The 14,148-nt window shown below is 44.6% G+C and overlaps 1 protein-coding gene across 5 annotated transcripts in view; it reads right to left on the bottom strand.

Moving 5' to 3' along the window:
* Positions 1–14,148, bottom strand: part of MAP2K4 (mitogen-activated protein kinase kinase 4) — a 133,522-nt gene that overhangs the window by 44,397 nt on the left and 74,977 nt on the right. For all 5 annotated transcript variants that reach the window (XM_019501856.1, XM_019501826.1, XM_019501836.1 and 2 more), the window contains one exon: positions 6,167–6,286. In XM_019501856.1, the coding sequence (XP_019357401.1) occupies positions 6,167–6,286 (120 nt within the window). The remainder of the gene's footprint in view (positions 1–6,166; positions 6,287–14,148) is intronic.

Raw genomic sequence — 14,148 nt, 5'->3', positions numbered from 1 at the left:
GCAGAGCCTGCACAGTGCAGAGTGGGCAAGATAGCATCTCTTCCTTCTTGTGTGTCTTTAAAAATATTATTTACCAAAATTTCCGTCAGACTGATGCATTTCTCTCTAAGCCATGGAGCTGCACAGTTGTTCGCTAGGTTAAAATCTGGCCTAAACAAATCTGATTTGTCCATAAAAAAGGAAGAATCCAGTTTGATTCTCAAGTGCAAGTTCATTTATAGTGATAGTAGCCAGGAAAAAAATATCCTGTGCATTCTTGGTATGTTCACTTTATGTATTTGACACCAATGCATATACATCATTTTCTTTACTGTTCATGGGGACTTTACCACAGCAGTAGGGAAAAGGAAAAAAAAATTAAATGATGATTACAAGATCAGGGAAATCAGCATGGAGTTTAGCAGCAGGCATAATGTCTGAGCTACTTCTAATCTATCTTTTAAATTGTTAACATGTTTGCATACTGATGCAGCCAAGGTAATTACCTGGTAAGCTATCTTTTCTTTAAGAGGTACACTTTTTAAAGTTTAATCAGAAGCCACTTATAAGCAATTTCTTTTCAACTAGTATCATCTGATTCCTGAAGTGCAACTCTGCTTCACATTCCATTCCTTAACATAACTGAAAACGTGGTTAGCCAACATCATGAAACTTTCTTAATAGCCTTTGTTTTTAACAAACCTCAGTGTCCATGTTACTAGAGTTTACTGGTAATTTTGATGGCTAAGGTTTCTGAAAAATGTGTGCCTGAAGTTTTGATCCTAAGCCATATTTAGGCATCCAAATAAATGGCCTAATTTTCCAAAGTGTTGAGTACCTGAAGTGGAATTCTGTTATCCTTTGTGTACCTAAATGACAGTTTTCCAACCATAAAGATGGCACTTAGACACGGTTTACAGACATATATGCATATATAATTATATTGCCCATACTGAGTAGGCTATGGACTGGCTGGGCAGCTATGCATCTATATAGGCAGGTACACAGGTGTAAGTCCCAGAAAAAATGGTGGAAGATCATCACCACATATCCACATTTTAGCCCCAATAACTGAGTGGTTAAGGGACTTGCCTAGGACATGGAGTTCCCCCACACCCAGAAGGGACTTGAACCGACAACTCTCACTTCCCAGCACTATGCTCTAACCATCAAAGCAAAGGTCAGATATTAATGCTGTCCCAGGGTTGCCAAATGTCCTTAAAAACAGGCTAAAAACTCTTGTCCATACAGTCCATAAAAAATTCAGCCATCCATAAAAAAAACAAACCAAAGGAACTGGTAGCTTGGTTGAAGATCCCTCATCAGAACGAAACTGGAGACCAGTTTGATGAACTGATAAGCCTGGTGTCTAAGCAAAAGCACAGTACCCTACAGCGAGCTCATGGGAGCCTGAATAGCCCCCTCCCACAGAGCAATCTGCTGCTGCATGTCGGACCACGGTTTCAACCCTGAAGCTTCGGGCGGACCAGCACAGCTACTCATCTTGGTCTGCCATCCTACAGCTGGCCATCCAGGCTAATCAAGGCTGTTCTGAGGCTTCCAGAAAAGTCTAACTAAGGGTGGGCAAAAGGCAGCCCGCAGGCCAGATGCAGCCTGCCAGGCCATTCCATCCAGCCCACGGAGCCCGTAAAAAATTTAGAAAATTAATATTTATCTGCCCCTGACTGCCTGTCATGCAGCCCTCAAAGGCTTGCCAAAACTCAGTAAGCAGCCCACCACTCAAAATAATTGCCCGCCCCGGTCTAACCCACTCACTAGCACCAGAATGTCTTGCCAGGGTCAGTTAACCCTCTATTCCTCCATATAAACTCCAGACCCAAAACAGGAAGTGTCTAGGCAACAGGACTCAACTTGATCCTCTGCTCTTTGCCCAATCTCCCATTTTTTCAATGTTGCTTGCTCTCTGACTGTACTTTCTGCCTCATCTCCTGGCTTCTTGATTTGGTCTGTACCCAGGGTTCTGCTCACTTCTCATGACCCTAGTTGGTACCTCAATCCCTGAGCGGCCCCAGACCTGGCAACCCACAACGTCCCTATCTATGCCTGTCTGTAACACTGCTCGTCTCACAGGTAGGCAGACAGTTGTGCTTCTTTGGGAGTCCATGCTGGGATGGTGGGGTAGGGCTGGTTGGTGATAAGGTTGAGGGTAGGCTAGGGGCAGCATGGAATTGGGTATGGTTGGAAGCATCCCAGGGTGGGGAGAGTAGAGGATCCCTGGGGTGAACGCTGCATATGAAATCACTGCTATTATCAAACAGTGTTTCTGACCCAAGATTTGTTTTTAACTGATAATCTGTAAACTTTTTACTGACAACTAAACTTTTTGACTATGGTTGATGGCTGATGTGGTAGATGATTGTCCAAGGCTGGCATAACGGTTACATATACATTCAGGAAAACATACGTCAGCAAAAAAGTTTGACAGTAAAAAAAAATGTCTTGAGCTGGCAAACCTGTGCAGTCTCCTCTTTAGATTCTACTCTGATATTGAGGTGCTTTCGAGTTGAGCAGCAGTCTTCTGACCAAGTGACACTTGCTCTAGGTTGTTTGCTTCCTACTAGCCCTCTCTTGGCTGCCCTGGGAGACAGTAGTTTAAAGGAAGCACTTTTGGGGCTAAAAAAATGGAGAGAACCTTTCTTCTGCTGCTTCCCCTTCCATGCTTCTAACCCTGTTCACTAGTCATGGTTTTTTGTCCAGTTATAATTTTTTAAATTGCACACAAACATGCGGTGTGTGTATGTGGCTACACAGGTGCCCTGCCACTCCAGAGGTTACTAACATGCATAGTATACATATGGATGTTTATGTATCTACACTGCAGAGATAATAAAACTGCAAACTACGTATGAGTGCCAAAAAGGCCACTTAGGTGGCTGGAAAACTGTTATTTAGATCAGTTTCCCAACCTTTTCCAGCCCAAGGCACACTTACATTAATAAAAATTGTCTGCAGCACACCTGTTAAGGCATTCCCCATCCTCAAACCTATTGTAGCACATTGTAGCTCATTGCCATGGCAAAATTCCATGGCATACCTGTTCATTTCTGGTAGCACATTTTTGTGCTGTGGGACACTGGTTGGGAAACAGTGATTTAGATACCCAAAGTGTAATAGAATGGCCCCACAGAAGATCCCAATCATTTAAAATCTTAAACCATGTAGATATATGTCAAGAATTATTATGGGAACACATCAAGGATTGAAAAGTGCAATATTAATGTTCTATTAGGATTATTTTAAATGTTGTTTCCAGGTTTGTTTGTTTTTTGTAAGAGAAAAGATGACAGAAAAGAAAATTCCTCAATATTGAATTATCCAGTCAGTGTCTGAAATCCTTTGCAACTCACCTTATGGGGAACTACTTCCCCATGAGCTTCACGGCCCGGATGCTTTTATAACACAGAGTGAATGAAGCAAGTTTTGCATTTAATTAACAGACTTATGATTTTCCTAACTATGCTGCTGAAGTAAGCACATATTTATGTGCAATAAGCTAAAACACTAAAAACATATAAACTGTATTGGATATATTTCAAGTTCAGTTCTCTGGGACTTGTAACTTAGTCAAACCTATACCAATTCCACCAGAATATTCAAAGACATGTTCTTTCACAAGGATTATTTCTCTGCCAAACCTCAGATTTTCCTTCAGAGCTGCAAAATTTGTCTTAAGAAAATGTTTTCACTCTCCTGCTACTGAAAGACTGGAGGGTTGGAGTTCTTTTAGGAGAAGTAGGCATTGTTTTTAAGAAATTGCTTCTGGACAGAGACCAGATCTGAACAATTGCTGCTCCAAATGTGAAGTTTCAGAAAGGTAACAATTATTTAGAACAAGGATTAACCAGATCAAAATCCTTCACATCTCAGCTCTCCTATTACAAATGATGTTATGGACACAGTGGGTACATCTACATGAGTGCCTGACTGTGCAGTTGTTACTGTGCAGTCATTTAGCATTTGCTTTAGCAAGTACTAAAAGACTTCACAGTAACTGCTGTTACTGCGCAGTCCCAGTGGTGCATGGGTCATTTGCAACCTTACTGCACACTAGCAATGCGCTACTGTACAGTAACTTGCTGCTACTGTGCAGCAGTGTTGACATCATGGTTTGTGACCACTGATGCTACGTTGCTATAGCAACAGGCTACGTCACTGTAGTTCATCATTACAAAGACATAGTGTCTCCTGTAGATGCACTGTCCCACAGTGAGTTGGGGGAATGTATGTTTTATATTCAGTGAGAAAGCAGGTGCAGACATCTAAGAGCTGGCATGGAGGGCTGGACAGCCTGTTTGTGTATGGCTTTTCTTATCAGTTAAGAAGGCTCTTGCAGAAGAGGGATTTCAATTCTCAGACCTTTGTTAAAACCAAAATAACCAGTTCTCCTTTCAGGCTGTCAGGCTGGCAAGGGTTTACCCTTGAGTGGGTGCACCTACACAGTTGTTACTGCGCTGTCATTTAGTACTTGCTTTAGGAAGTACTAAATGACTGCACAGTAACTGCACCATCCTGCCAGTGCACAGTTATTTTTACCAGCTACATCGCCATAGTGGAACACTATAGCAAGGTAGCTTGTCACTACGGCCAAGTTGTGTTGGCATCACAGTTTCTGCCTGCTGATGCTACATCACTGTAATGACGAGCTACGTTGCCATAGTGCTTCGCTACAGCAACATAGTGTCACGTGTTGACACACACAGTTTGGAGGTAAAGGAATGCATCTGAGAAACCGAATCTAAAACAAATGCAAATCACTAGCATGTCTTCTTTCCCAGTGAAGCACTACGTTTTATAGACTATTACATGGTAACAACAGAATGGCAATAAGTTTTATATGCCCACCTTTCCCTTGCTGGACATACACTGCAAGAAATGTGTTCTAGTTCAGTTTTCAAACTTGGTTTCCTAAGGCTTAACCCCTAACCCTGTGGCATACAAGACAGGATATTTTTCTGAACCCAGTTAATCATGTAATTGTTCATTTAGGTAAGTCAAACATACCTATCTTTTGGAACTCACATTTAAGAATTGTCCGTTTAATTGCTGGAGGGGGAGAAAGATATACTTAGAATGAGTAATTTATCTGAAAGGTCAAAGGGTCCAGTGCTGACAGCTACAGAGGCAGCAGGTTACAGTTCAGCTGCTTTTTGACAAACAGATGTTAGCACCAGAGGTGGATGAGAAGGGGGCATACTGGTGTTCCAGCTCCCTGGTTGGAGCATTACACACATGCCTCAAAGGCGATCTCTCCAGCCAGGGGTCAAGAGGGTTGTTCCTTGGGTTTCCCCACCCCCAGAGAAGCCCAATCATTGACAGCTGCCCGCTCCCCTGCTAGGTAAAGCAGCAACTGCCAAGGACAGTCCCTTGTTTTGCAGGGGTAGCAAGAGTAAGGAGGACTGCTTTCTTCTCTCCTCTGCCCCTCTCTTGCCAGGTGTGTAAGAAGGTGTGTGAGGAGAGGGGGTGGGGGTTACCTACTGGGGCTCTCCTGACTTGAATGGCAGCACTGCTATTTCTTTTGCTCACTCCTAGGAACATGACTTTGGGCTGCTGTCCTTGAGGTGCAGACAGCAGCTCAAGCTCCTGGAAGCTGCTTCTGGTGCTCCCCTTTGCCCCCCACCCCTGAAGGCATGACTGTGCCACCCACAGCAAAGTCTTTGCATCCTTCCACCCTCTTTTCCCTCCAAATGCGCCACTAGACACAGCACTTTCCCTGCTCAGCCGCACCAACCTGGTTCCATGCCTGTCAGGAGAAAAACTCCTGGGGAAAGGGGACCAAACTGGTGCCCCCTCTAAGTCAGTGCCTGAGGCTAGTGCCCTGCTCGCCCCAGCCTAGTTATGCTACTGCCACCCATGGGCATTTCTGATGCTCTTTGAACAGTCCCAGAATTCCCTGGAACTGTTAAAGGGGCAATGAGAATGAGCTCTACCACTTGGGCAATCCCAGATTGTCCCAGAAGCCAGCCCCAAAGGTTATTGAATACATCTGCATTAGATAATAAACCCATGTGTAAGGAAATAGGTCTTGAGCATAGTAAAACAATGGTATAATATTAGAAAGTATGAATCAACCAATTCATTCATTATCAGGGGGAAATGTTCCCCAAAAAATCATATGCAAAACTTTTAAGTTATCTTTAAAATGTGGTAAAATAATTAAAATACTTACAGCTAAAGTGATTTTTCCTAAGATTTCTTCTGGAATAACGTCATCTAATACACTATATACATATTTGTAAAATTTATCAAACGAGGTAGACATAAGCTCCATACAGATCCAACAGTCACCCTAAAAAAAATGAATATCTGTTACTGTCCAGCTGAAGTACTACACAAGAAAATGTGCTACATGCAGAAAGGACTTTCATATTTGATCAAGCCTATGAGCCATCATCATGCATTATGCTCCAAAGACACTCAGTTTGGCAGGGTTCAAGCCATAAGGAAGAGCGGGTCCTTGGATGCACATACTAACACATCCAAAGAAATTAAAGGATTTTTTTTCTCAAGTCATGACAATCTGTTCCTCCTAGAAAAGAGGGAGAATTATAGGCATGGGAGACATCTCATCCCTTTCTGTGACAGTGGATCCCAAGTGAAAAAAAAAAAAGAAGAGAGATAATAGTTGCTAAAATCCAAATCAGAGCTGCTGTTCATAATTTACATCCTTTTACTGAAAAGCTATAAAAGGAAAAAAACAACAAATTACACTGACCAATATCCAGATAAGACTAAACTCTGAGTTAAAGTAAACTTTACTGAGAGAGTACCATCCCTTCTTTTCAAATTGTGCCTCTCCCCTAACACTTCGGCATGTACACAGGCCTATGGGAGCCAAATGTTGAGCCTCTTGAAATGTTAGCTACAAAGAATTTCATTTCTTCATATATATCCATCATACCCAATATAGCAGGAACTGCACAATGTAATCATAACTGTATAATAGGATAGTGTCTAATAAAATAAAGCATTTTATGAAGTCATAATTAAACATTTAAGTAAACTTAAAATCTAAATATATTTATGCAAAACTGATGGCAACTTGATTATAGTGATTAAATTAGCTTTTTACTTAGAATTAAAACCAAAATCAACTATAACCCAGGCCAAACTAAGGGCTACTGTATCTTAGTGATTAAGATTTGAGCTGCTCATGGTAGACTGGGATAACCTAAAACGGCATACTTGCATTATCAGAAATACAGTCATAATTTAGTGCCAGTATTTTTCTCAAGAGACACACTGCACACTTGATCCTAAACATGCTGCAGCATAATTATTCTTTTAAGCATCTATACCCAAAATGTCAAATGTAGGGGTTGCGAGCTGAGATGACTAGCCTGACATTCTCAATCTGACTGACTACCACCTAGAAGACATATAGTAAAGGTTAGTACAAGAAAAGTACAAATTTATGTCTGTTTCTAGGAAGAACAGCTGATAATATAGGTTACATGCAGTTCAGAATTAGAAGGTGTGCAGAGAAGACTTCATAATATCAGATTTTGTCCATTGGTAAGTGTTGTGTATTAATGTTTCAAGTAAGTGTTGTGATGTGAGAAGGCTGTGACCCTTTTTTTCTGATTTGTATCTGGCAACCATTGTCAATGTGCTTGTAACCTTAAGGCTAGATGACTGCAGTGCGCTCCATGTTGAGTTACCCTTGAGGACTCTCTGTTGCAGATGGCACAGAATGTGGCAGCCCACTTTTTGATCGGGGATGGTGGCTGGGAACACGTTACTTCAGTGCTTTAGAATCTACACTGGCTCCTAATAATCTAGTCACAATTCAAGGTCTTGACCCATAAAACCCTAATGTTGTTGGTTTATATAAATCAGGTGAAATTTGAATCACAGGTGATTATAAGCAGAGAGCTATGTTTTCCATTCGCTGAGGAAAAACATGGATTTTCTCTTTTAAAGGAGAAAATCACGGATTTTCCCTTTTAAAGGAGAAAATCACGGATTTTCCTCTTTAAAGGAGAAAAATGTGGGAAATTATGGGTTCCCCCTTGCAGGCTGGCAAGGGGCTGCAGGGAGCAGGACTCAGGGGATACCATGTGCATGTGTGTGTGTGCACATGCATGTGGCAGCTAGGCAGCCATAGAGAGCAGCTCCTGCAGCTCCCTCCAGCTAAGTCTATGTGGGGAGAGGGCACAGGTGCTACACTGGGGAGGGAGGAGGCACAGGCCACAAGGCATTGGGGCTGGGGAGCACAGGAGACATGACAGTGGAGCACAGGTGATGCAGTGAGGCGGGGCGGAGGATAACAATGAGATGTGGCGGGGGGGCACAAGACTTCTGTGCCCACAGCAGGGCATGGGGCTGCAACCAGGCCAGACCACATCTGGAGGAGCTGCCTCTGTCACCCAGCAGGCAGGACTCAGTGCAGGAGGAAGTGTTGCACCGCTATGGCCACTGAGGTCAGGCTCAGCAGCAGTGGCACAGAATTATGTCCTCCATGGCTGCTGGGTGGGCAGGGGGCACCTCACCTTGGTGACCATGGCAGCGCAGTGTTCCCTCCTGTGCTGCAACCTGCTCACTGGGCTGCAGAGGTGGCTCCTCTGGAACTGGTCCGACCTGTGCCCTGATGTCGGCTGAGAAATCTGGGGGGCACATGCTCCCCCACAGATTGCCTGTGCCCTCCCCATCCCCCACATGTGGCCTGTGCCCCCTTTGCCCCCCCCAGCACATTGCCTGTACCCCCACATCGCCTTAAAATTCAAAACTGCCACTATTAGGACCTGGAGAATGGCTGTTAGGAAAATTTAATGCTACAGTATCAGTTGACATTGCATCGTTGAGTTCCATTATTTATGGGAGATCTATTTTTTCTAAACAATTATGAACTTAGATAAAACATGGGTTTCCTGAGGAAAATGAGGCTTTTTTAAAAAATTGAGAAAATACTATTATTATAGCCTTCTTAGATGCCAATGAACTCATATTAAAAAAAAGCTGAAATTGAACTGGGAGACTGGAAATGTTATAGAGTTGTAGCCACAGAGAAGCAGGGCTAGAAGGGACTCCAGTGCTCATCCAGTCCAACTCCCTGCCTAAGGCAGGATCATGCCTATTTAAACCATCCCATACAACCATAATCAACTCTACATTAGACTACCCTCAGCCCTCATGCAACATAGACCCAACACCCTCACCTGCCACATGTAAAGCAGAGGAAGCACAGCAGCCAATGTCCTTCTTCTATAAAATGCTGACAATATATGCTCAAAGGTAGCAGGGTCCTGCCTCTTGCAACAGAGGAAGGCAGCACCCCCTACAGTCCATACCAATCTGACAATGGGGTTAAATTTCTTACTAACTCCAAATATGACAGAAACTGAAATCTTTATCTCTTGGGCCCATCTAATAAGTGTGAAACAACTGTGACTTTGTAACATTTGGTAATATTCCACAAACAGATCTATGTGAATTTGGGCAAGACTTTTCCACATGTTTGGCATAATATCTGACAAATATGAACAATTTAGTAATCTAAACTGTTGTGAATTCCTTCATCCTTACAGCTTTGAGGTGGACTTTTAACTGATCAAAGTTTGAGGCTGAGGTTTTCAAATCTACCTATAAAAACTCAAAAATCCAGAAGCAGAAACTGTTGGAAATATCTGCAGAATAGAGTTCAGTGTGGGCAAACTTAAGCAGCTTCTTTGGCTATAACTTCTGCTGAGCTCAACACTGTGTTGGCTATACTACCACTTAGTTCTTAGGCTCTAGCTTAAAACATTGTGTAAGTGTTTCTACAGACTATAGACATATCTAAAAAAATAAAGTTACTCATCAGTAACTGGAATTCCTCATAGTGTATTATCCATATACACAATCAGCTCTGGGTGTCTTGCACCCCTAAATTTCAGAGTTCTTGCTTTAGCAGTCCCTATAGTGTGTACTCTAGCCCCATTCCCCCCATGATCCAATGGGGTGTGCTAATCTTGCTCTTTAGCTTCCTCTCAACTCCCATACTGTGTTTGGCTCTGGGAAAGAATGGAAGTAGGGTAGAATCAGAATGTGTATATGGTCAATACATCTCAAAGAACCCCTGCTACTGCTAAGTACCATCATTTGCTCCTTCAAACAATGATTACAAACTATTTCCTATAAACACATACACAGCCATCCTAGTGGGTGATTCCAAAGTAGTGTCCAAATACTGGAAATGGGTCTCAGAGTCCCCTAAGATAGCATTTCCTGAACTGTGGGGCATGCCTCCCTGGGAAGGTGAGAAAGGTTCCTAGGGAAGGTGTCCATGAATCACAATAACAATCAGCAGCCACTACTTTAGCCACTCTCACAAACCCTTACCTTAGTAGTTACCATTTCTTCCTCTCACCACCACTTCCCATCAACAACAGCAATCAACAGCAATCGGCAATAGGGGCTGTGGCAGAAGGCCACTTCTGTTTCTCCCCAAAAACTCTGCTCTGTGACAATTTGGTTAGGATGGGCCCAGCAGAGGATACACACCTTACCCTATCTCTTTAGGTAACCTGAGCTGGATACATTCCTTAGGGAGGGGGAAACCTGCTCCCTCTGCCTACCTGACTGGCATCACATACCTAAGCGAGGGGCTTGGGCACCCTGGTGGGCTAGAGACTGCCAGTCGGCTGAGCAACCAGTGACGCATTTCAAATTGGTTGGCTGACAGCCAATAGGTGCTGGCCTCCATTGGACCAGGTAAATGAGGTCATAAGGGCTATATAAGTTAAGGACTGCCCAGGAGGAAGGGACAACAGCCATGAGGAAAACTCAGAGAGAGAGAGGAGCTGGACCAGCTGAAACTTGCTCTCTCTCTCAAAAATCATGATCAAGGAACTGCCTGCCTCCAGAAGGAATCTCCACCTGCCTCTGGATGATACTTGTGAGTAAGCTACCTGAGGTCTAACTAGATACATAGCTTGCAGTAACTCAGATGCGTGATCAAAGGTTACTCCAGCCACCCTGTTTCCTCTATGGGATTTCTGATACTACTCAACTTTGTACACTATTCCAACCCTACTCCTTGTAACCAATATAGTTCTCCTTTGTACCTAGCATGGGAGACTTATTGGGAGTGGGTCTAGATTATGCCTTGGGGTCCCCTTGGTTTGGCTGACTAAGGGAGACCACTACTTGTGTTTCCGGCTGAGGGAAGCACCCCAAGTTCTTGAAGTGAGTCAAGTACCCTCAAGGGCTACTAGGCTTGTGTTTCCCGGGGAGCACAGAGCCAGAATCAAGCCCATCCCTGGGTGGTGGCAGCTCCCCAGTGAGGAGGGTGACTCAACACAGGAGCACCTCCTACTGGCCCGCCACAGGGGCAATCAGAGGCAGCAGCTGAAGTAGGGAGGTGCAAGACTGCCTGACTTTACTACAGTGAGATGTAAACCCCCAAGGTTTGGGGAACACTTCCCTAGGGGAATAACTAGTTAGGACTACTCTGCAAAGTGCAGAATACTGGAGGTATGAATGGAACTCTGGGTGGCAGCTCTGGGGGCCTGTCTCTGCTTCAACTAGGTTTTTGCATGAGGGAGACAATGCTTCTAGTGAGTATAATGTGGCTCCGGAATTGTTCAAGGTGAATGACGTCTCATTTGTTTTAGAGCAGACAAGCTCCATGCCCTTAGAAGAACGCTCCTCAGTTGCTGATCAGAGACCTTTAGGGAGACCTGAGCATCAAACCACTGACAGCGGTACATTGCCAACACCACAGGGATAATTAAAAGAGCAAAAGTGTCCTCAGTCACATAAATAAAAGCAGGACAAGGAGGGAAAAAGCAGGACACTATACAACGAAGATAAGGGTGAAGACCAAAGATAACCTTACAACCCAGGTACTGAATACAGGCAGTCCTCGGACTTACGACACAATTGGTTCCTGAAAACCACGTCTTAAGTCGAAACATTGTAACTCAAATCTGATTTTCCCATAGGAAGCACTGTTATAAATGGGGGATTGGTTCCTGAACCAAGGCCCAACACCCTATTTTCACCAAAAATAACCAAGAAGTTTATACTCAATCAATTATAGATGTGCAGTATAGCTACATTAATGCATTTATACTGTAAATAGCAATCATATTGATTTGAAAGGACTTCTTTGGTGACTTGCTGGACTTTTTGAAGGGCTCTTGGTTGGACTTTTTGAACAGTTCTTGGCTGGAGTCTTCTCAGGAATCTTCGCAGCAGGTTTTTCTGGAGACTTGAACTTGTTCACTGGCATGGTGTCGCATCAGACCAAACGTTGTAAAGTTGAAACTGATGCCAGAAAGTTGAAACAGCGTGTCAATTTATAAACGCTGTAAGTGCGAAATGTTGTAACTCGAAATGTTGTAAGTCGAGGACTGCCTGTAAATAGTTTGCCTCAGTCCTCAGTAACAATGTAGTTGAGGACAATGATAACATACCTAATGTCAATGAGGATAGTGTTATGAAAATTACTATGTCTGAGGTGGAGATTAATCAAGAACCCAGATACTGAAAAAATACACCACATGAAATAGCAATCTTTTTGTCTGACTAAGTAATAATACATCAATTCAGGGACAGTGCCTCTGACAGGAGAATAGCAAAAGTGATAAGCTTACTAGTTTGACTTCAATATTTTACTAGATCTTGGAACACATATTAAAGAAATAAAATGATCAGGGATATGGAAGTAAACAGAAAATGGGACAAAACACATTGTTTTATCCAGGGAAGACTGTGTCAGACCAGTCTAACAGGAAAACTGTTTTTTTTTAGATAAAAGCAATGCAATGCACCTGACCTATCTAGATTTAAGCAAAGCTTTAGATAGCATTAGGGATGCACCAATAAAGATTTTTTGGGGCCAATACCGATGGACAATTGTTAACAAGCCATATCGGCTGATACTGATCTGATTACTGATATGCAGCCCGGCAACTTGGAGAGCAGCATCCAGGTGGTAAGTCTGTTGAGGGGGTGGGAAGGGGTGGAGAGGAGGGAAGCGGTGGGGGGAGGCAGATCAAGGCCCCTGTGGTGAGGGAGGGAGTAAGGCTGGGGCTAGGCCAGGGGCAGGCACTGCCCAGCTGAGGTGGGGTGCGGGACAGAGCCATGAGCGGCTTGACTGGAGGGCATGGGGGGCTCCTGCCACACTGTGTGTACCCCCGGGCAAGGCATAGGGGGGAGGGTGTGCCTCCCAATCTGTGTGTGGGGTGAGAGCAGGCTGCTGCTCCAAGCCAAGGAGGCATGCTGGGTTCTTCTCAGTGGCGGGGAAGGAGGGGCTGGGCCAGAGCTGCACTTGGGCTGGGTGATGGCATCGGTGGCAATACTAGGGGAAGGGGGTGATAATGTCAATTTTCCTTTTATTGGTGCTACTTAATAAAGCTATTTCTCTCTCGCAAAGAACTCAGAAAGACGACAACAACAGGTCAGAATGTTTTTGACATCATAAATTCCTATTTCAAACCTCTGGGTTTATTTTGTGATTCAAGTGTAGGTGTTTGCACTCCTAACAGTGGTTCCCCATGTCACCCTTAAAAGGATCTCACAGCATCCCAATTGAGAATCACTGGTTTAAGGGAATGGAGAACCTACCTTGGAGGAAATGAAAAGAGCCTGGAGATTAAAAGAAGCTCCCCAGAGACCCCCCAGCAGCCATGGAGCCCCCCCGCTGACTCCCAGCACAGCTGGAGGTAATCGGGGCCCCTGGTGGGAGGAGGCAGCTGAGTGGAAGCCGAGCCAGGTTGGGTCTTGCCCTGCCCAGGCCCCTACTTTGACCAGCCCCCCAGGAGCCACGCAACCGGAGCCGCGTGAACAGGCTGCGCAAACAGGCGCGATTGTCTGCCAGCACATGAGTTAACACGGAGTTCGCACAGGAGGGCCCAAGACCCTGCCTGCGAGCCCCCTGGGGTAGGTAGACTCAGGCCCAGCCCACCTACCAATGGCATGCCATGGATGGGCATGTGACGCACCTCTCAGGTCCCCTCGGGGTCTGCAGCTCCCCCCAGCAACTCAGAGAAGGCCACCCAGACGGCGCCCATGGTTCTGGGCTCCATGCAGACAGAGCCCCTGGCTCTTGGCTGCAGGGGCTGCCTATCCCTTTTTCAGGCTCTGGGGCCTGGGAACATGGCTACCTCCCCTTGTGGGGTCTGCTCCCTTTTGGGGGTCTCTGGCATGCCAGTGGGAGGAGCTCCA

The sequence above is a fragment of the Gavialis gangeticus genome, unplaced genomic scaffold, assembly GCF_001723915.1.
Source record: "Gavialis gangeticus isolate Ggan-Ray unplaced genomic scaffold, GavGan_comp1, whole genome shotgun sequence".
Lineage (NCBI taxonomy): Eukaryota > Metazoa > Chordata > Crocodylia > Gavialidae > Gavialis > Gavialis gangeticus.
The sequence above is the reverse complement of the archived record's forward strand: the minus strand, read 5'-3'. Positions and strand labels throughout refer to the sequence as shown.